This window comes from Eubalaena glacialis, chromosome 3, assembly GCF_028564815.1.
Source record: "Eubalaena glacialis isolate mEubGla1 chromosome 3, mEubGla1.1.hap2.+ XY, whole genome shotgun sequence".
Taxonomy (NCBI): Eukaryota; Metazoa; Chordata; class Mammalia; order Artiodactyla; family Balaenidae; genus Eubalaena; species Eubalaena glacialis.
The window spans coordinates 51,490,399-51,512,437 of record NC_083718.1 but is presented as its reverse complement, the minus strand read 5'-3'; the positions used below and the strand labels follow the sequence as shown (position 1 = coordinate 51,512,437).

At 40.6% G+C, this 22,039-nt stretch overlaps 1 protein-coding gene across 1 annotated transcript; it reads right to left on the bottom strand.

Moving 5' to 3' along the window:
• Nucleotides 1-13,779: 13,779 nt before the first annotated feature.
• Nucleotides 13,780-14,553, bottom strand: LOC133087929 (transmembrane epididymal protein 1-like). Its single transcript, XM_061185646.1, has one exon. It carries the CDS (start codon nt 14,551-14,553, stop codon nt 13,780-13,782), a length of 774 nt encoding a protein of 257 aa, XP_061041629.1.
• Between the last annotated feature and the right edge of the window lie 7,486 nt (nt 14,554-22,039).

The following is a 22,039-nucleotide window of genomic DNA, read 5'->3' as shown; positions in this document are numbered from 1 at the left end:
GGGGTTCCAGATTCTATACCTCTGGTAGAGACCTCAATCTGAAAATAAGTCTTTATGTTACCTGATCTTCTGGATTCCCTTAACCATACAGACTCTTCCCATACTTAGGGCTTTAGTCCATACTATTTGGTGTGGTTCGACAGTTTCTTATAATTGTTGTCTAATTCTAGATCCTGAGTTTAAGTTCTGTCTTTTTAACTTGATTTTATGCTTCGAGGGAGTAGGAATCTGTTCATTCATTTCTCATGTGTTTTTTGGATCCAATATCCTTCTAGAAATTTACCAGGTACACAGTGAATGTTTAATGACTTGACTTGTCTCTCAGAGAAGCTGGAAAATTCAACCTAATATCCATGCTGTTTTCCACCCCTTCTCTTACTTCCCAAATAATTTCCTCTGGTTGGCTGTGGGTTACTATCCACTGGCTTTGAAAAAAAGATTGAATAAACATTAGCTGAATGCCTTCCACGAGGAAGAATTAGACTAGGTGTTTATACTTGATTGTCATTCAGTTCTCAGCCATGCAAAATAGGGATTATCATCACCTCCTTTTCAATGAAAGATAGTAAGTGCAACACTGAGATTGGACTCTGCCTATTTGATTCAAGAGCCCATGTTATTTCAAATGTGCCAGTAAATGAAACCTCCCTTTCACATGAAAAACATATTTTAATGGGCTTAGAAATAACTCTCTTGGACTTTCTCACGATGATGTATTTTTCTGTATAATTTCTCCTGCCACTTCTTGTGTGTATCCTTATATGTTTAATTAGACTTTCCCACAGATGTTATAAAGGAAGACATAAACAATATCTATATGGAAAGGAGCCACTTAGTAAAAGGTACCCCACATATCTAAGAATTTTACCATAAGACTGAGACAAAGTCATTTAATATTTTCATCAAATCATAGCATACAAAAGAACTGCAGATTTTCTGTGACCAATTTTGACCAGAAATGTCCTAATGCTGATCAATCCCTCATTCATCTAGACCAATCACTCCAGAAAAGTAGAGGCAAGCAAGAGGCAATACGGAAAAGAAGTTATAATTCTTTCATTTTAATTTTTCTCAGCATGGTATAATGGTTTTCTATTGTAAACTGGGCCAGGCCTACTTCTGGGGTCATGAGCAGCTCAAAGAAAAGAGCAGAAAACTTTTTATCCACATACAAAGAGTCTTATTAGAGATGAAGAACAATAATAACCGATGAGAAAGGAGGCAGAAGTAATTTCCAGCAAGGTCTAAAACATTTGTTGCAAGTTGGAAATTTGGAACTCAGCATGAGTTTACTCACAGAGAACAGCTTGTTGTAAGACAAGTGTTCAGAAGATTTTAATGTGGAAATTAACTTTTGTTACTCATTTTTTATTGCCTTCAAATGGGTTTGAAGACTAAGTTCTTGTTCACTTGAAGGAGAGGCAAATGATTTTGGGTAGTCCCGGGTCTGGGTATGATTTGCCACATTTAGATCCCTCCTTACACTGTCCAAGGATACCTGTACATTAGCCCAAAGAGGATCCTGAGCACTGAGTGGGTCAGGGGCAAGTGCATTTATTAGCGTTTTGTGTACCTTTGTTTTGGTCACTCAGTCTCTGACCATCCTTCTTACTTGGGATGAAAAATTGTGTGAGTCTTGGAGGGACTGTCTCCTGCCAGAGGGGCCAGACGTTCCCTCTCCTGTCCTGGCCGCAAGGACACGGGCACCTGTCCTAGACTCAGCAGTCAGATCCTCCATCCAGAACTCTTCCTCTTCAAGGGGTGACTCAAAGCAGTTATACTCCAATAAACAATAATAATTATAATAATTTTAAAAAGTAAAAGTAAAAGTAAAATAATTTTAAAAAGTAAAAAAAGGTAAAAGAAATCTCTCAATGAGAGATTATGCATGGTGGTGCTTATTACAGCAAAGGCTCATTGGTGATGGTGCCAGCAGTAGTGGCACAGTGGAGATGTCCACAAAGGCTGAAAGAAGATGCTGTAGTTGAAAATTGCCTTTGATTGCAATGGGAGGTGGTGCTAACCACCAAAGACAAAGTATATGTGGATATCATAATAGCAGCTATGGTGTATGGATATCAGAATGATCCAACCCACAGTTTCTTTGTGGTGGCTATTGATCATAGGGTCCCTTGGAAAAAATGTATGGCAGCTCACTAAGATTCTACTTGAGAACATAAACTACATGGTGGCAGGAATTTTGTACTCTTTTTTTAAATGATGCATCCCAAACATCTAGAGCAGTTTCTGTCACGTGGAAGTGCTCAATAAATATTTGAGTGAATGAATTAATATGAATATGAACCAAAAATGAGCCGTCATGTAGCATTCCAGGCCCGTCATCCAATTTTCAGTCCTGAGTCAGACCTAGAAGCTCTTAAATGAAAAGAAAGTATTTTGCCCCTTAGGAAGAACCTTGCAATATTTTTGCAAGTATTTCCTGGGAGTCTCTTCCTAACTTTTGCCAAAGAGATCTGCTGCCATTTCCAGGGTAAGTGTGCACTGGAGTCACAGAGATGCCCAGAGCTTTGGGAAATCATTGCACACTGGATCTGCTCCAACACACAACTGGTAAGTGGTAGAGCTGAGATGTGAAGTTAGGTATAATTTTTTTAAATAACAATATATTTTAAATAACAATATATATATTATTATATATAAATATATTTATATATATAATAATAATCATCTGGGGCACTTGTAAAATATACAAAACCCTTGAGCCTCACCCAGGCTCTTCTAAGCTAGAGTTGTCAGAGCAGGGACCTGGTAATGTATATGTTTACCAAGCACCCCAGGTGATTCTTATCATCACACAAGTTCAGGAGACATCTGGGACCCTTTCACTTTGGGAACTAGAAGGTCTTGAAAGGTCAGGGATCTAACCATCATGTAATTCAAACCTCTAGCTAGCGTTTTTGGCTTTTAGTCCTTGCTATTATTGGGGTGACAACACTCCATTTGGTTGCTAATAGCTCCAGTAGTCAGCCTCTTTGAGCTGCGAGGAAGCTAGTGGGGCAGTGATTAGGAGGAGAGGCTGGTTTCACATAGCTTCATTGAAAACAAGTCTAAAAGCACAGTGTCTTAAGGAATGTAGGTATATAACAGTGCTGTATAGGCCACTCTTCTAGGAAGAGAACGAAAAGAATTTCCTTTGCCCAGGTTATGACCTCTCTTTTCCAAAGGAACTGATAATCTAAGGAATAAAATGTGATAATGAAATTATTCAGAGCTTCACCCTGAATTGTCTTAAGATGTGTGCGTGTGTGTGTGTTACACTGATTAATGAATGAGGTAATTGATGATTGAAGAAACATGGTAGGCTACAAAATCATTTTGGAACACACAAAACATAAAGACACACATGCAAATATATTGTACTTTAAAAAAATGTGTGCTATTTTGTGTATGTTGTTTCTTATACAATAAAATGCTTAAATTTTGTTTTGCATTTTAAAATCTGACATTAAATTTACAAGAGCCTTTTTAAGTTCTTAGGAGAAACTTCTTTGTTAGGTTTGTAAATCTGCCTTGTTAGGTATGTAAAGCATTTTTTAAAATCATATTTTCAGCTCATAATATGAAATGCCTAAGGAATTTTAGTTAACAAAATATGGAAGTGGTATCTGTTTAGGAAAATTTGATTTATCAAATGTATGATTTTACTGAAAAATGAGGAAAAAGTGAAAGCAATTTAAAATAAAATTACATTTAAAAGTAATTCTATATGCCAAGTTTAAAAGCTTAACAATTAGTTTATAAATATGTACCATAATATATTGAATATTGATTATAACACAAGCAGTTGCAAGCATTTCGTTGTTGGCACCGTGCTCCATTGGAAGAGCCCACTAATAATCTTCTACCTTTCACATGAAATGCAAATTAACAAGCTTTCCATAAAACAATTTGTGTGGCTCTTCCTTAGCCACCCTTCCTAGGGGGCAGGAGCTCAAGAGTTTTCTCTGGTACCATTGGGCCATGAAATCCCATCACTGGAACTGCACTGCTGGGCTTATGAGTACAGGAACGTATGACCTCAGAGTGCCTGCCCTGAACTCCTCTAACAAACTCCTGCTTATCCCTCAAAACCCAGATCAGAATTAAATTGACATTTCATCCATGTTACACCTGTACTAGATGCTTTATTTACTCATTCACCAACTATTTACTGTATGCCTATGTGATGAGCTAAATGAGCATTTTGATGACTTTGATAGAGTTGCTAAAAAACGGCCATTTTAGCTCAAGCGTTTTGACACTGCTGTGTTTTTGAGACACACAAACATATATATCTATATATTTATGTATATACAGCTATCTGTATCTATGTATCTATCTATATATCTATATATCTGTCTATGTATCTATGTATATAGATCTATACATATATACTCTATATCTATCAGTTGAATTTTATGCTTATTCATGTCCACACATCTAAGTTTAATAGGAAACAAACAGACCTTCATTATGCTTACTAGATGCTTAGAAAACACTTGCTTATGTATTTTTCTACCTTCCTCTTCATCCTTCCCTCATTTCTTTTATAATTGATACCTCAGCACAAATGGAGAGCAAGGGCCCTTTCCTAGCTCATGCAAAGATGGTGCCCTCTGGTGGATGGTGGTAAAGATTACACCTTTGTCTCCAGAATTCTGTTTGGGTGTTTTAGTTTTCTTTTTTTCCCAGATTTCTCTTCAGTTGATTTTACATTCCAGCGTCATTAGGATTACAGTCAGAGCGCTCATACTACTGTGATATGAGGAATGCAGAAAATTCCTTATCACCCAAACAGCAGCCCTGCCCATTCCACCATGATATCAGGCCTCAGTAATAATCCTTTGTGGCTTTGAAAGTCCCTGCTACTATTTATTATTTTACCTCAAAGGTACACATTGTGAGACATAATAATATTTTGAGGCATTAATTTACTACAAGAGATGAGCTCATCAGTATCTGATCTCAAAAGTATTCAGAAGCAAGACAGATCTGTCAAAAAGTGGCTTAGGTATCTCTTCAACTTTTACCTTTGTAGAGAGAAAATACCTTAAAATAGTAATAATTTGGCTTTTCTTTTCTGCCCTTGTATATAACTTTTCTCCCTATAGTGAAAGACATTGCCTCAAGATGAGGTCAGATTGTAATACCAAAAAAAAAAAGTCAATTTTTAGGTTAAAAAAATCGAAAATATGCTTTTAATATGAAGAAGAGGAGGCCTGAATGAAGTAGAAAACAGAGTTTTTTCAAATCACTAGGAACGAATATAGAGGAAAACCAGACTCCCTGCCACCTCAAACTCAAGGCACTAGAGGAGTTCGAACGAGGCCACGGGGAGGAGGAGCTGCAAGGCTGGGCAAGGCCTGAAAAGATACCCAAGGTTGTGGGTAAGAAACAGGGGATGGGACCCAGAGGTGACAACCAGGAACAGAGTAGAACCTCCAATGGAAAGTGCAGAGCTCCACGGTCACCAGGAGCAAGGAGAAGCACAGAAGCTGAACTAATGTCTGGGGAATATTTTATTTCCACCCCGGGGACCATGGCTCATGTCCTGTGGACAGCATCATTACCTGATCATCCCAGTGGTGCAAGGTGTAAGCCTCCCATGGAGAGCTGCCCGCTGCTCACACACTGGACGTTGAGCACATGCATGTCAGCCTGCATCCTGAGACACTGCTGAGCCCCCTGTAAATAACACTGGGAAGTACCTCTCTCCTTTGCAATCATCAGAATGCTCACAGGTCCCCAAAACCAGAGAGTAGAGGCTCTTAACAGCCAGACAACAATTTACCCCTGCTACACCTTAACTTTTGAACAAGAAAATTAACAAGGAACAATAGAGCCAGAACCAAAGGAAAAGGGTTACATCTTGTTTTCCTAGGAACTAGAAATAAGGGGGAAACTAAAAGGATAATGGCTCTCTAGAATCCTTGTCCCAGCCTCACTCTGTTCTAAGCATAAATATTTTAGCCGTGACCGCAAGTAGGGAAGCTTAGATTCTCCACATCCTGGGGACAGCAGGGAGAAAAGCAGAACGGGTGGCATAAAGACATTCTTTGCAAGTCCCCAGTACTTTACCTGCACAGAATTCCATTCCCTTTGACTCGCAGCTATAGCATTATGTGACATGGCTAAATGTCTACGTACATTAAGCCACTTTGTTAAGACTTTTGAGTTTTAGGTTATCATCTATAAGTCTACCTCATAGAATAGTAGTGAGGATTAAAAAGAAAAATATGCAGAATAAACAAGCCATTGGATTTTTTTATTGGAGTATAATTGCTTTACAATGTTGTGTTAGTTTCTGCTGTACAATGAAATATATCAGCTATATAGATATAGATATAGATATAGATATATATAGATATATATCTATGTATCTATGTATCTATCTATCTATCTATCTATCTATATATATATATTCCCTTTTGGACCTCCTTCCCCTCCCATCCCACCCAGCTATGTCATCACAGAGCACTAAGCTGAGCTCCCTGTGCTATACAGCATGTTCCCACTAGCTATCTATTTTACACATGGTAGTGTATTTATGTCAAACCTAATCTCCCAATTCATCCCACCCTCTCCTTCCCCTACCCTGTGTCCACACGTCCATTTGCTACGTCTGCATTTCTATTTCTGCCCTGCAAATAGGTTCATCTCTACCATTTTTCTAGATTCCACATATATGCATTAATATACGATATATGTTTTTCTCTTTCTGACTTACTTCACTCTGTAAGACAGTGTCCATCCACATCTCTACAAATGACCCAATTTCCTTCCCTTTTATGGCTGAGTAATAGTCCATTGTATATATGGACCACATCTTCTTTATCCATTTGTCTATCGATGGGCATTTGAGTTGCTTCCATGACCCGGGTATTGTAAATAGTGCTTCAATGAACATTGGGGTGCATGTGACTTTTTGAATTATGGTTTTCTCAGGGTATATGCCCAGTAGTGGGATTTTGGGTCATATGGTAGTTCTATTTTTAGTTTTTTAAGCAACCTCCATGCTGTTCTCCACAGTGGCTGTATCAATTTACATTCCCACCAACAGTGCAAGAGGGTTCCCTCTTCTCCACACCCTCTCCAGCATTTATTGTTTGATGATGGCCATCCTGACTGGTGTGAGGTGATACCTCATTGTGGTTTTGATTTGCATTTCTCTAATGATTAGTGATGTTGAGCATCTTTTCATGTGCCTCTTGGCCATCTGTATGTCTTCTTTGGTGAAATGTCTATTTAGGTCTTCCACCCATTTTTGGATTGGGTTGTTTTTTGATATTGAGCTGCATGAGCTGTTTGTATATTTTGGAGATTAATCCTTTCTCCATTGCTTCATTTGCAAATCTTTTCTTCCATTCTGAGGGTTGTCTTTTCATCTTGTTTATGGTTTCCTTTGCTGTGCAAAAGCTTTTAAGTTTCATTAGGTCCCATTTGCTTATTTTTGTTTTTATTTCCGTTACTCTAGGAAGTGGGTCATAAAAGATCTTGCTGTCATTTATGTCAGAGTGCTTTTCCTATGTTTTCTTCTAAGAGTTTTACAGTGTCTGGTCTTACATTTAGGTCTTTAATCCATTTTGACTTTATTTTTGTGTATGGTGTTAGGGAGTGTTCTAATTTCATTCTTTTACATGTCGCTATCCAGTTTTCCCAGCACCACTTATCGAAGGGCCTGTCTTTTCTCCATGGTATATTCTTGCCTCCTTTGTCATAGATTAGGTGACCATAGGTGCATGGGTTTATCTCTAGGCTTTCTATCCTGTACCATTGATCTATATTTCTATTTTTGTGCCAGTACCATACTGTCTTGATTACTGTAGGTTTCTAGAATAGTCTGAAGTCAGGGAGCCTGATTCCTTCGGCTCCATTTTTCTTTCTCAAGATTGCTTTGGCTATTTGGGGTCTTTTTTCTTTCCATACAAATTGTAAAATTTTTTATTCTAATTCTGTGAAAAATGCCAGTGGTAATTTGATATGGATTGCATTGAACATGTAAATTGCTTTGGGTAGTTTAGTCATTTTCACAATATTGATTCTTCCAATCCAGGAACATGGTATACCTCTCCATCTGTTTGTGTCATCTTTGATTTCTTTCATCAGTGTTTTATAGTTTTCTGAATACAGGTCTTTTGCCTCCTTAGGTAGACTTATTCCTAGGTGTTTTATTCTTTTTGTTGCAATGGTAAATGGGATTGTTTCCTTAATTTTTCTTTCTGATCTTTCAATGTTAGTGTATAGGAATGCAAGAGATTTCTGTGCATTAATGTTGTATCCTGCAAATTTACCAGATTCATTGATTAGTTCTAGTAGTTTTCTGGTGGCATCGTTAGGATTTTCTATGTATAGTGTCATGTCATCTGCAAGCAGTGACAGTTTTACTTTTTCTTTTCCAACTTGTATTACTTTTATTTCTTTTTCTTCTCTGATTGCCATGGCTAGGACTTGAAGAACTATGTCGAATAATAGTGGCAAGAGTGGATATCCTTGTCTTTTCCTGATCTTAGAGGAAATGCTTTCAGTTTTTCACCATTGAGAATGATGTTTGCTGTGGGTTTGTCATTTATGGCCTTTATTATGTTGAGGTAGTTTCCCTCTATGCCCACTTTCTGGAGAGTTTTTATCATAAATTGGTGTTAAATTTTGTCAAAAGCTATTCTGCATTTATTGACATGATCACATGGCTTTTATCCTTTAATTTGTTAATATGATGTAGCACATTGATTGATTGTGTATATTGTAGAATGCTTGCATCCCTGGGATAAATCTCACTTGATCATGGTATGTGATCCTTTTAATGTGTTGTTGGATTCTCTTTGCTACTATTTTGTTGAGGATTGCTCTGTCTATGTTCATCAGTGGTATTGGTCTGTAATTTTCTTTTTTTGTGATATCTTTGTCTGGTTTTGCTATCAGGGTGATGGTGGCCTCATAGAACGAGTTTGGGATTGTGTTCCTCCCTCTGCAAATTTTTGGAAGAGTTTGAGAATGATGGGTGTTAGCTCTTCTCTAAATGTTTGATAGAATTTGCCTGTGAAGCCATCTGATCCTGGACTTTTGTTTGTTGGAAGAGTTTTAATTACAGTTTCAATTTCCTTACTTGTGATTTGTGTGTTTATATTTTCTAATTCTTCCTGGTTCAGTCTTGGAAAGTTGTACCAAGACTGAACAAGGAAGTTGCTTGTAGTAGTCTCTTAGGATGCTTTGTATTTCTGTGGTGTCTGTTGTAACTTCTCCTTTTTCATTTCTAATTTTATTGATTTGAGGACTCTCCCTTTTTTTGTTGATGAGTCTGGCTAAAGGTTTATCAATTTTGTTTATCTTCTCAAAGAACCAACTTTTAGCTTTATTGATCTTTGCTATTGTTTTCTTCTTTTTCTATTTCATTTATTTCTGCTCTGATCTTTATGATTTCTTTCCCTCTACTAACTTTGGCTTTTCTTTGTTCTCTTTCTAGTTGCTTTAGGTGAAAGGTTAGATTGTTTATTTGAGATTTTTCTTGTTTCTTGAGGTGAGATTGAATTGCTATAAACTTCCCTCTTAGAACTGCTTTTGCTGTGTCCCATACGTTTTGGGTGATCGCATTTTTGTTGTCATTTGTTTCTAGGTATTTTTAAATTTCCTCTTTGATTTCTTCAGTGATGCCTTGGTTATTTAGCAGCACACTGTTTAGCCTCCATGTGTTTGTGTTTTTTACAGTATTTTTTCTGTAACTCATTTCTAATCTCATAGCATTGTTGTCAGAAAAGATGCTTGATATGATTTCAATTTTCTTAAATTTTCTCAGGCTTGATTTGTGACAAGATGTGATCTATCCTGGAGAATATTCCACGTGCACTTGAAAAGAAAGTGTATTATTCCACTTTCAGGTGGATGTCCTATAAATATCAGTTAAATCTATCTGGTCTATAGTGTCATTTAGAGCTTGTGTTTCCTTATTTATTTTCTGTCTGGATGATGTGTCCATTGGTGTAAGTGGGGTGTTAAAGTCCCCCACTATTATTTTGTTACTAACAATTTCCCCTTTTATGGCTATTAGCATTTGCCTTATGTACTGAGGTGCTCCTATGTTGGGAACATAAATATTTATAATTGTTATGTTTTCTTCTTGGATTGATCCTTTGATCATTATATAGTGTCTTTCCTTATCTCTTGTAACAGTCTTTATTTTAAAGTCTATTTTATCTGATATGACTCTTGCTACTCCAGCTTTCTTGTGATTTCCATTTGCATGGAATATATTTTTCCATCCCCTCACTTTCATTCTGTATGTGTCCCTAGGTCTGAAGTGGGTCTCTTGTAGACAGCATATATACAAGTCTTGTTATTGTATTCATTCAGCCAGTCTGTGTCTTTTGGTTGGAGCATTTAATCCATTTACATTCAAGGTGATTATCGATATGTATGTTCCTATTACATTTTCTTAATTGTTTGGGGTTTGTTTTGTAGTTCTTTTTCTTCTCTTGAAGTTCCTTTAGCATTTGTTGTAAAACTGGTTTGGTGGTGCTGAATTCTCTTAGCTTTTGCTTCTCTAAAGCTTTTGATTTCTCCATCATATCTGAATGAGAGACTTACTGGGTAGAGCATTCTTGGTGGTACGTTTTTGCCATTCATCACTTTAAATATATCCTGTCACTGCCTTCTGGTCTGGAGAGTTTCTGCTGAAAAATCAGCTGATAACCTTATGGGGATTCACTTGTATGTTATTTGTTGGTTTTCCCTTCCTGCTTTTAATATTTTTTGTTTGAATTTAATTCTGGTAGTTTGATTAATATGTGTCTTGGTGTGTTTCTGCTTAGGTTTATCCTGTATTGGACTCTCTGCACTTCCTGGGCTTGGGTGACTATTTCCTTTCCCATGTTAGGGACGTTTTCGACTATAATCTCTTCAAATATTTTCTCAGACACTGTCTCTTTCTCTTCTTCTTCTGGGACCCCTATAATTGGGATATTGGTGCATTTCATGTTGCCCTAGAGGTCTCTGAATCTATTCTCAGTTCTTTTCTTTCTTTTTTCTGTGTTCTGCTCCTGGGCAGTTATTTCCATGATTCTATCTTCCAGCTCACTTATTTGCTCTTCTGCCTCAGTTATTCTGCTATTGATTCCTTCTAGTGTATTTTTCATTTCAGTTATTTTTTTTTCATCACTATTTGTTTGTTCTTTAGTTCTTCTAGGTCTTTGTTAAACATTTCTTATATTTTCTCTATCCATGCTCCATTCTATTTCTGAGATTTTGGATCATCTTTACTATCATTCCTCTGAATTATTTTTCAGGTAGATTGCCTATTTTCTCTTCATTTATTTGGTCTTACAGGTTTTTACCTTGCTCCTTCATCTGTAACATATTTTTTGTCTTCTCATTTTTTTTTTTTTTTTTTTGATGGGTGGGAAGTGTTCCTGTCTTACTGGTTGTTTGGCTTCAGGTGTCCAGCACTGGAGATTGCAGGCAGTTGGGTAGAACCAGGTCTTGATGCCAAGATGAGGACCTCTGGAAGACCTCACTCCAATTAATATTCCCTGTGGTCTGAGGTTCTCTGTTAATCCAGCAGTTCGGACTCGGTGCAACCAGCACAGGAGCTCAGGTTCAACCCCCAGACTGGGAACCAAGATCCCGCAAGCCACCCAGCATGGCAAAAGAAAAAAAAACAAAAAGGAGCAGTACAATAACAAAGAATAAATAATAAAATGAAATTAGAAAAATAAAAAATGTATTAGAAAAAATAAAAATATAAATGAAACCAGAACAAGGTAAAACAGAACCAGAACCTCAAAAAAACAAAAGAAGGGCTGGAAAAGGCCTTGGCTAGGGGTGGGGGGGGGCGGTGGGGGGACCTTAGGCATGGATGGGGGTTAGGTGGGGCATGGTGGAGGGCAGAGGTGAAGCCTAAGCTCTGGACCCACTCAGCTGGAAAAGGCTTTGGGGGCGGGGCCTAGGTGGGGGTGGGGTTTAGGCATGGGCAGGGTCTAGACTGAGGACCCCTGCAGCTGGAAAAGGCAGCACGGCAGGAGGGGGCCTCGGAGCGCAGAGTTTGGAGGTAAAGTCCTGGGTGGGGGTGTGGGTGTGGAGCTTAGGCTCAGCATGGCTAGAAGGAGCCTTGGAGGGTGGAGGATTAGGCCTGGGACCTCAGCAGGCTCCCTGCAGCCCAATTGGGCAGAAGAAACACTGGCCGCATTCCCTTCTGATCTTCCGATCTCCTGAGGGTCACTCCCCATCCCCACTGATCCTCTCACTGTGGGTGGGTCCCTCCTGAGCATGGGAACCCCTCTCCTCGCCCAGCCACCCCTCAGGGGCACTGGTCCCATCCAGCCTCTACTTTCCCTCCTCGCCTCCTACCATCCCACCCCTCAGGACCCATGCAGCCAGAAGGGGCCTCGGAGGGCAGAGGATCAGGCCTGGGACCTCAGCAGGCTCCCTGGGGCCCAAGTGGACAGGGGAAATGCTGGCCGTGTTCCCTTCCAATCCTCCGATCTCCCGAGGATCTCTCCCCATCCCTCTTGACAACCTCACCGTGGGTGGGCCTCTCCGGGTGTGGGAAACCCTCCCATCCCCCAGTCACCCCTCAGGGGCACCGGTCCCATCCCACCTCCATTTCTCCTCCCCACTCCCTCCCCTAAACATCCTACCGGGTGGCTTGGGGTTTCCTCCTGTCCCCTTAAGTGTCAGTGGTCCCCCACCAGTGCCTGGTAGATGCCTTAGATGTCAGAAGGGGCAAACTCCGTGTCCTCCTAGTCTGCCATCTTGACTCAGCCCTAAGCCATTGGATTTTATTTTATATGAGAACCAGAAAAGATTGGGTGCAGGTGAGTCTTATTTGGAAATTCGTTGAGGTGTGTACACAGCAATGGTTGATCTACCCAGGTAGAAGAATCTGACAGACACTACACTTGGCGAGAAGGGGCTGGAGAAATTCTGGAAGCAGACAAACACTTTTGAGCCCTCCCTATGTGCAGGTTGCCGCTCTGTTCTTCTAGACCCTGAAGAGGAAATTGCCTTTAAGGATTGTGGTGATGGTATCACAACATATTTATGCCCAAACTCATCAAAATGTATAACTTATGTCCAATTTTTTATATATTAAGTACACCTCAACAAAGCTGAAAAAATAAAGGTATCTGACTTTCTGTTTGATAAACCATAAAGTAATCAAAAGAAAGACCTCAATAACAGTTCTATGAGTTCTAGATGGTCAAAATAACAGTTCAGATTTAGTATGAGCATTGAAGTGATCCAGAAAGAAAATGGATGAGGAGGTGGTTATTATGATGGGTAAATTATTATGCTGCACGAAAGACTGTAAATCATTATAATTACTAAATGTCAGTGACTAGTGGTAAGTATTCTATGTGGTGGGTGAGGGATATTTATAAAAACCCAAAGGCAGGATATAGAACATTTATTTTCACTTTCTACTGGGTTGGGGTGGCGGGTAAGGAATGCAGAGAGGAGCAGGGCAAGCAGATTGCTTTGGCTGGAGCTGAGGCGAGTTGAGGGGAGATGGGGGAAATACTTGGGGAGTTGAAAGTGAAGGTCCTAGTAACATGCCTCCTGGGTTCATTTGCCTTTTCTCTGCTCACTGCTTAGCAAACGAGACTGAAAGAAGCCAATAGAGGAGAGAGCTGTATGCCCCTCCCAGCGGAGTGAGCTGCCTCGGTGGCACCTCTGAAGGAAAGACACTTGGTCTCCCTCTCTGACAGTTCCTCGTCCCACAACTTCTCCTCCAGTTGTTCCAGAACGTGCAGGTGAGAGGAACCCTTCCGGGCTCACCTGGTTCAGGCATCAGCAAATGTAACAATACCACAAAAAGGAAAAGCCGTAGATCCAGATCATCAAAATGGCAAGGGAAGCCACATGCCAGCAGAAGAAGATGGTGACAAATAAAATATCATTTTTGTCATCATCCATCCATTTATGGCCAGAGATTGGTTTGTACAGCATAAAGCCTATCTGGATCAGCCAAGAGCCTGTAATCATATATAAAAAGGCCTTCATCACCCAGAGCTGCCGCACGTTGGGAGCCCACAGCTCTGCGATCACCACCAGCAGCAGCAGGAACAAGGCCTGGATGAGCAGGACGTGACACTGCAGCTCCACTCCTTCTGAGTCCTGCAAGTGAGACACCATCAGGGGCAGAATCAGAAACATGCCCAGGGCTTGGGCACCTTGTTCCAGGGCAGGAGATCTCTGGGGCAGCAGGTTCTGGCTCACCACATCTACACACCCACTCAGGAAGAAGGTCGTGTAGAGAGTGAGATGCTGCCACTGTTTGTGGTACAAAAAGTTTCTCTGGTGATATATCTTGCTGATCAGTACAAACTGCCCTTGAATGTTATGCAGTTCTTGGGCTACTAAAATGAAGGAGCTCAATATCTTCGCCAGTCCCACATAGTATATTTGCTGCAGCCTCGCCCATCTTCCTTTGTTCCAGGGACGGCGTGGCAGATACTGGACGGGGTAGTTGCATATCAAGGCCCTGGAGACGAGTCGTGCGTGATAAAGTCCATAGAGGAAGAGAGACAGTCCTGGGTACAGATGACCCTCAAAGCCTCCCATGAGACTGAAGGTAGGTCTGAGCACTGGCAGAGGCAAGAGGCTCCGGAGTGGCCACGTCAGGCTCTGGAGTGTGGAGGGGGCTTCGTGAAGTCTACTTATATTCTCTATTCAGCTCGTTGCATCCACATACAGAAGGAAAATGGTTTTGGAGAAAACCCAAACTTTTTTTTGGGTGGGTGTCACGGTTTCCGTTCTGGTCTTCTGCTCTGGTTCATTGATAGCTAACCAACCATTGCCAGATGAAAAAATAAGCATATTCGCCAGCACAATGCTTGAGCGTCTCTCCTTCTCAGAGACAATGCCATAGGCCCTCCATAGCCTCTCCTCCCCCTTGTCCCCATTTCTACCTTCCTTACTTCCCTCCCAAATTCACAGAACACAAGCAAGTACTCAGAGACAGCAAGGAGAACACACAATATAGGGTAAATCCCTTAAGATTCCTCACATATAACCTCATACAAATACTAGGTACAAATGTGCTCTTCCAGGTATAAATAGTCTTAAGAGCCACAAATAAACATACACAGCCCAATTACTCTGATGTTGTTTGATGATGGCCAGAAAAATGTTCACTCCTGATCATCTCTTCCACTCATCTCCAGATAGAACTGAAATGCCTCCATCTGAGGTTCCTTCCTTTGAGTTTCAGTGTTTTTCCAACTTATGCAGGCAAATAGGTTCCACTCAGAGGTACTGATTTGAAATCTCTTGGGGTAGTGTCTTGCAATAAGCACTTCAGTAAACATTCCCAGGGAATTTTCTTATGCACACTAAATTTTGAGAATCATTGAGTAATATGTAGGTACTGGTAACAAAGAAGATCCTATTCAGCTAGTAACCTTCATGTGAATTAAACATCAAATATTTTCTCTCATGAAAAAAGCATTTATTTACAGTGTGATGGTCATGTTACACTTCATGACAATCAAGTACAGGAAATGTCTCTAATTAATTATGTTTTATATTGATCCTACAGATTTCCATATTGGTTTATTTGTCTTTTGTTGCTACTATGAATGGATCTTCCATTTTATTATATTATTTTTACTGATATGAGACTATAATTTTATATTGATCTTTATATTAATCATCTTGTTGCATTTATATACTGTTCTTACTAATTTTCAAATGATTTTATGGAATCATATTATATGTAAATAATGAAAAAAATTATGTCCTTTTAGATATGTTTTTGTCTTTTCTAATTGCCTTTTCTAATTGAATTGTCCTGATAGAAATTATTGTCGTTTTGATTATGAAAGCTTCCCTCAGAAATTCCCTGGCGGTCCAGTGGTTAGTACTCTGTGCTTTCACTGACAAGGGTGCTGATTCAATCCCTGGCCAGGAACTAAGATCCCGCAAGCTGTTCGCACCATGTGGCGTGGCCGAAAAGAAAAAAAAAGAAAGAAAAAGAAAGCTTCCCTCTTCTGGGAAGTGTCCCCTCAAACCATCTGGGTCAAGTGGGAGCTGTCATCTTTTATTCAATTCTGCTTTCCTAGGCATAGATCAGCCAAGGGATGGACACCTGACCCAGCTAAGCCAATCTAAGCCCTTCACCAGATTTCTTTTAAACCAAAGGAAACAGCTCTCAGCTCTTCTGTTCACTATAGAACCAAGTGGTATATTAGGGTTATATTTCCTTCTCCATGGATCCATCTTGTACTGGGTATTTGTCATTGTGTAACTAATTAACATAAACTGGTGGCTTAAAACAACATACATTTATTCTCAGTTTCTGTGGGTCAGGATGCAGGCATAGCTTTTCTGGGTCCTCTGCTCAGAGTCTCACAAAGTGCAGTCAAGGTGTCTGCCAGGCTGTGTTTCATTCTGTAGCTCAGGGTTCTCTTGGAAGCTGATATGGTTGTGGCAGAATTTGGTTCCTTGTAGTTGTAGGACTGAGGTCCCCATTTCCTTGCTAGCTATCATTTTACACCTAACAGATTGACAAAAATTAGCCTGACAATAGTCTGATGATGTGAAAGAAATAGAATAATTAATACATTGTGAGGGGGAATGTAAGTTAATACAACCACTTTGGAAAAGAATTTGGCATTATATGAGTTTATATAGTAAAGTTGAAGATATACATCCTTACTTGTATATACTGTACAGCAACTCTCAGGAATGTCCACAATAGCACTGTTTAAAACTGACAGAGAGAGAGACAAATACTCAAAATGTCCTTCACTATTTAAATGCACAGATACACTTATCAAATACTCATAAAATATCATAGGGGAGTGAAAATGAAAATTACAGCTACATTCAACAACAACATTGTGACAGTTTTATGTGTCAACTTGGCTGGGCATATGGTGCCTAGATTAAACATTATTTCTGGATGTGTCTGTGAGATTAGTCTTTGAATGGGTGGATTTAGTAAAGTAGATGGCCCACCCCAATGTGGGTGGACCTCATCTAATCCGCTGAGGGCCTAAATAGAACAAAAGACAGAGGAGGGAGAAATTTGCCCCTTTTTTTTCCTGCCTGTCTACTGAGCTGGGACATGGGTCTTCTGCTCTTGCACTGGGATCTACATCAATCGCTCCCCTGGTTCTCAGGTCTTTAGACTCAGATTGGAATTATATCACCGGCTTTCCTGGGTCTCCACCTTGGAGAGAGCATATGGTGGGACTTCTCTGCCTCCATAATTGTATGAGCCATTTCCTCAAAATAAATCCTCTCTATCTATCTATCTATCTATCTATCTATCTATCTATCTATCTATCTATCTATCTATCTATCTATCTATCATCTCCTATTGGTTTTTTTTCCTCTGGAGAACCCTGACTAAGACAAACATGGAATCTCAAGAATGTAATTTTGGATGAGAAAACAATGTAACAAAATATACACAATTTTGTGGACGATTCTATATACATAAAGTTCAAAAACATTCACAACTGGGGCTTCCCTGGTGGCGCAGTGGTTGAGAATCTGCCTGCTAATGCAGGGGACACGGGTTCGAGCCCTGGTCTGGGAAGATCCCACATGCCGCGGAGCAACTGGGCCCGTGAGCCAGAATTACTGAGCCTGCGCGTCTGGAGCCTGTGCTCCGCAACAAGAGAGGCCGCGATAGTGAGAAGGCCCGCGCACCGCGATGAAGAGTGACCCCCGCTTGCTGCAACTAGAGAAAGCCCTCGCACAGAAACGAAGACCCAACACAGCCATAAATAAATAAATAAATAAATAAATAAATAAATAAATAAATAAATAAATAAATAAATAAATAAATAAATAAATAAATAAATAAATAAATAAATAAATAAATAAATAAATAAATAAATAAATAAATAAATAAATAAATAAATAAATAAATAAATAAATAAATAAATAAATAAAAGAAAAACATTCACAACTGAAAAATGTGAACACATATGTGGAACTAAAAACAAAATTCAGGAAAAATGGTTATCTCTGAGAGGGAAAGGATAGGATAGATTTGAGAGGGATACACAGGACATTGAAAATAATGGCAGTGTTTTTTCTGTTCTTACAGTGGGTAATGAGCACAGGAGTGTTGTATCCCAATGTTTACCTGCATTCTATAAATGTTATTTTGTATCTACTCAAGATTAATTTTTTTTTAAGAAATAAGAAGACTAAGTAGAAGTGTTGTGTAGGTGAGTGAGACTTGATGCCTAGCAAGTCTACTTTAGGGTGAGAAGGTGGGAAGACAGCTGTTTGCTAAGGGGCTATCCCAAATGCTAAAATGAGTTTTTCTCTAGGACATCAACACTTCTATGGGTCATCCTACAATGCAACTGAATTTGTTTTCACTCAGTCATGTATCATGATGGAGACAGAACCATTTTGTCATATAGAGGTGCTGCTTACTCCTTTTAATGTCATATTCTTTATCCAGTCCCTTATTGATGGAAATGTTGGCCTATCTGTTTTTTTAAAACAAATAATTCTGAGAAAATATTCTTCTTTGAGGTAGATAACCATAAATGACATTTCTGAGTTCTAGACTAGTATTCCCTTTTTCAGTTTTAATAGATAGTGATAAATGTCCCATCAAAGTGGTGGTACCAATTTTCACTCAACCTCACAGCCCATTAATCAACAAGTTCTCTAGATTCTCCTTCCTAAGTAACTTTTCTGGTCAGTTCCTCCCACTCCGTCCCCACCCACCGCCCTTGTTCAGGCATCACCAACCCTGCATTGTTGCAATATCTCTTAACCAGGTTCCAATCCTCTGGCTAATCTGAATTCTCTAGTGGCATCCCCTTGACTTGTGGATAAAATCTATGTCCTTAGAATGAGCTTCAAGGCCCCTCGTGTTTTGCCCTGGCCTCATTTCCAGTCCCTTCCCACATGTACCATTCTCTCCAGGCATATCAGGAGCTTCCGGCTTGGTCTGAAATGGGCTTCCTATTACACATTTTTTCTCTATCTGAGAAACTCTGCCTTTCCTTCAAGGCTTAGCTCAAGCACTGCCTCCTCTCAACTGGGAAGGATACCTCTCCATGCAACTTCTAATCATCTCTATCGGTACACTTGTCACCCTGTTTCACCACTCTTTATTTACTGGGAAGTCTTTGAAGTAGGAAACCATGTCCTGTCTTGTCTCTTTAGAATCTAGCCCTATGCCTGGAGGTGCTCAGTGGATGTTTGATGGATGAATGAATACATGGACACATAAACACATGAGCTCCACCATAAAATGCTTATGATATAGTTATAAAGACAGAACAGATACATACAAATGATGCAAGGTCACTAATGCTAAGAGTGAAATACCAAATGAGTGGAACAAATGACCAGAGCTATGCAATTAGAAGGGAGAATTCACCCCAGCTGTTGAAGTCAGGGCAAATTGGATCATTCCCAAAGAACAGCTGGAGAGACTAACATATGTGTGTTCAAAGTTTATCTTGACTCCTTTCTCCTCAATTAAACACAGAAGAGGCCGAATGAAAGGGTGTGGATGACTTGGCATACTTATAACTTCCCAGAGACATAGACCCCTTTTGCGTAAACCAGTGTTTTTCAACCCTTTTTTCATTTTTGTCCTCCCTAAGGAAGCTTTTCAACATATGCCTTATCACGTCCCCCTCCCCAACTGCATGAAAATTTAATAACGAAATATACTGTCTATCTGTTTTATGTCCTATGGCCCTTTGGAAAGCCACACACCATTGTAATATCTAAAATCGCAAATTTTTACTTCCTTGGGGGTCATAATGCCCCCTTTGAGAGCGCATGGTGTAAACCAAAGGCAGAGTGTGATCCCAGCAAAGAGCTTGGTGATGCAGCACAGAGCTCATCTTCAAAAACACTGGTCTTCAAAAAATGTTTTTTAGCAATAGGCAATGAGGGTTCTTTAGTGAGAGGTAGACTAGATGGCCTCAGAGACATTTCCAAATTCTACATATGGAGCTGTCAGAACCCAGAGATCTCAGGGGGAATGTCCTGGTATTTAATTAGAAAACTAATTTAATTTGGAAACTAATTAAAGTAATTAGGAAATTCATGTTCTATTAGAGGGACTTGAATGAAAATTGCTTTCCTCTTACTCTTCTCCAGTAAATAACCAGGGTGACAACTATAGGAGAGAGGGAAGTGTTATCTAAAAGGATGAAAGGGGTAAGCATATCTCTGGTTTAGGGACTTGTAGCCAAAAATAGATGAAATGCAAATCAGGAGACTCAGCTTGCCCAAATGTGGTGGAAGCAAGGAGCTCCCTTCTGTTCAGCCAGACATACCACCGATGGGGTATCCAACTAGGATGGGGAAGGAGCAGCTGCCAAACTCACTAACTGATGTTCTGTGACCTGCAAGCAAGGCCTCCACCTGAGGCAACACTCCTGGTACTATGGTGGACACTTGGCCACTCACTGGCTTACCCTCTGGGACAGGGTCTGATGGGCACAGGTCTCAACAGTAAAGTATGCATCTTGCTACACATCAGAATCATCTCAGGAGAGCTTTTTTAAAATACAGAGTACTAAGTTTTGTATGACCCTACTAAATAAAGTCTCTGAGTTGGGCCCAGGAATCTGCATTTTGAATCATAGCCCCCTCTCCCACCACTGGTGATCCCAATGCAAGGCCATCTTTCACCTGATGTTTGGAGACCATTGCATTCAACTGGAAAACACCACCCTGGTCATCAGGTCACACCTGGAAGCTATCTTCCTGCCCTCACCGACGCACAGACTTACACAGGAGTGTGGGGCAACATCTTTATAAAAGCAGAACCCAAAAGGATTTACCAAAAAGGCTGGCATGCAGGAGGAAAGGGAGGGCGGGGGAGGGAGGTGGGTAAGAGGGGGATGGAGAAGGAAGGGAGAAGGAAGGGAGAAGGAAGGGAGAAGGAAGGGAGGGTGGAGGAGAGAAAGAGAGATGGAGAAGGCTGAGGGAGAACATGGAGAACTCCACAGAAAGAAGACAAAAAGGGTGAACACAGCCCAGACCCTGGAAAGGAGAGGTGAGAAAAGGGGGAAACAAGGGAGCCAGAAGCCTGTGCTTTCTCTCTCAAGGTGAGAGAGAAGTAAAAAGTCCTCCTTGTCCAGGCCCAGGAGATATTACCAGTTGGTGATTAAGAAAATGTGTGTTTGGCCAATTGCTAGGCGGGTGTTCTAAGACAAGGTATTTACCTTCTCTAACATTCATTCTCCTCACAGGTAAATGCGGAATTGTAATCGTGAGGATTCCATGAATAGTGCATTTTTTTTCTTTTTTTTTTTTAAAGGTTTGCATTTTTTTTTTAAATTTATTTATTTATGGTTGTGTTGGGTCTTCGTTTCTGTGCGAGGGCTTTCTCTAGTTGCAGCAAGCGGGGGTCACTCTTCATCGCGGTGCGCGGGCCTTCTCACTATCGCGGCCTCTCTTGTTGCGGAGCACAGGCTCCAGACGCGCAGGCTCAGTAATTACGGCTCACGGGCCCAGTTGCTCCGCGGCATGTGGGATCTTCCCAGACCAGGGCTCGAACCCGTGTCCCCTGCATTGGCAGGCAGACTATCAACCACTGCACCACCAGGGAAGCCCCAAGAGTGCATTTTAAAGCAGGTTATAAATATAAAGCACTTTAAGTTGTTAATCTTAGGGCTGGATGAGACCATTGGGTCTACTTCCTCCAAATCCCTCTTTTCAAGGAAGAAGAAACCGAAGCCCAGAGACAAGTGCCCACAGGGTGTCACATGGTGAGCGATGAGTTAGTAACAAAGTATATGCTGAGATACTCAGTCACCAGCTGTCAAGAAGTACGAGAGAACTCCAGCCCAGCATCAGGCAAAAGGGGAGGTTAGTGGGCGAAGGCTGTGAACCCTCTTTCCCAGTCAGCCCCCTCGGCTGACGGCCCCCAGGCCACAGGAGAGCACAGCACTCTGGCCAGCCCACGAGCTGGATCTTGGTCTGTCCCAACCTGCCCACCCCCTCAGCGGTCTTGTCAAGAGGAGAGGCCAAAGGAGGCATCCCCAGAATTGGGGGACGAGGAGAGTCAGCATCAAACAAGCAGAATTGTCCCTGCAGAAGCACC

Excerpts from the sequence above, each read along its gene's own strand:
- LOC133087929 (XM_061185646.1), bottom strand. The coding sequence starts at position 14,553 with ATGGGAGGCTTTGAGGGTCATCTGTACCCAGGACTGTCTCTCTTCCTC.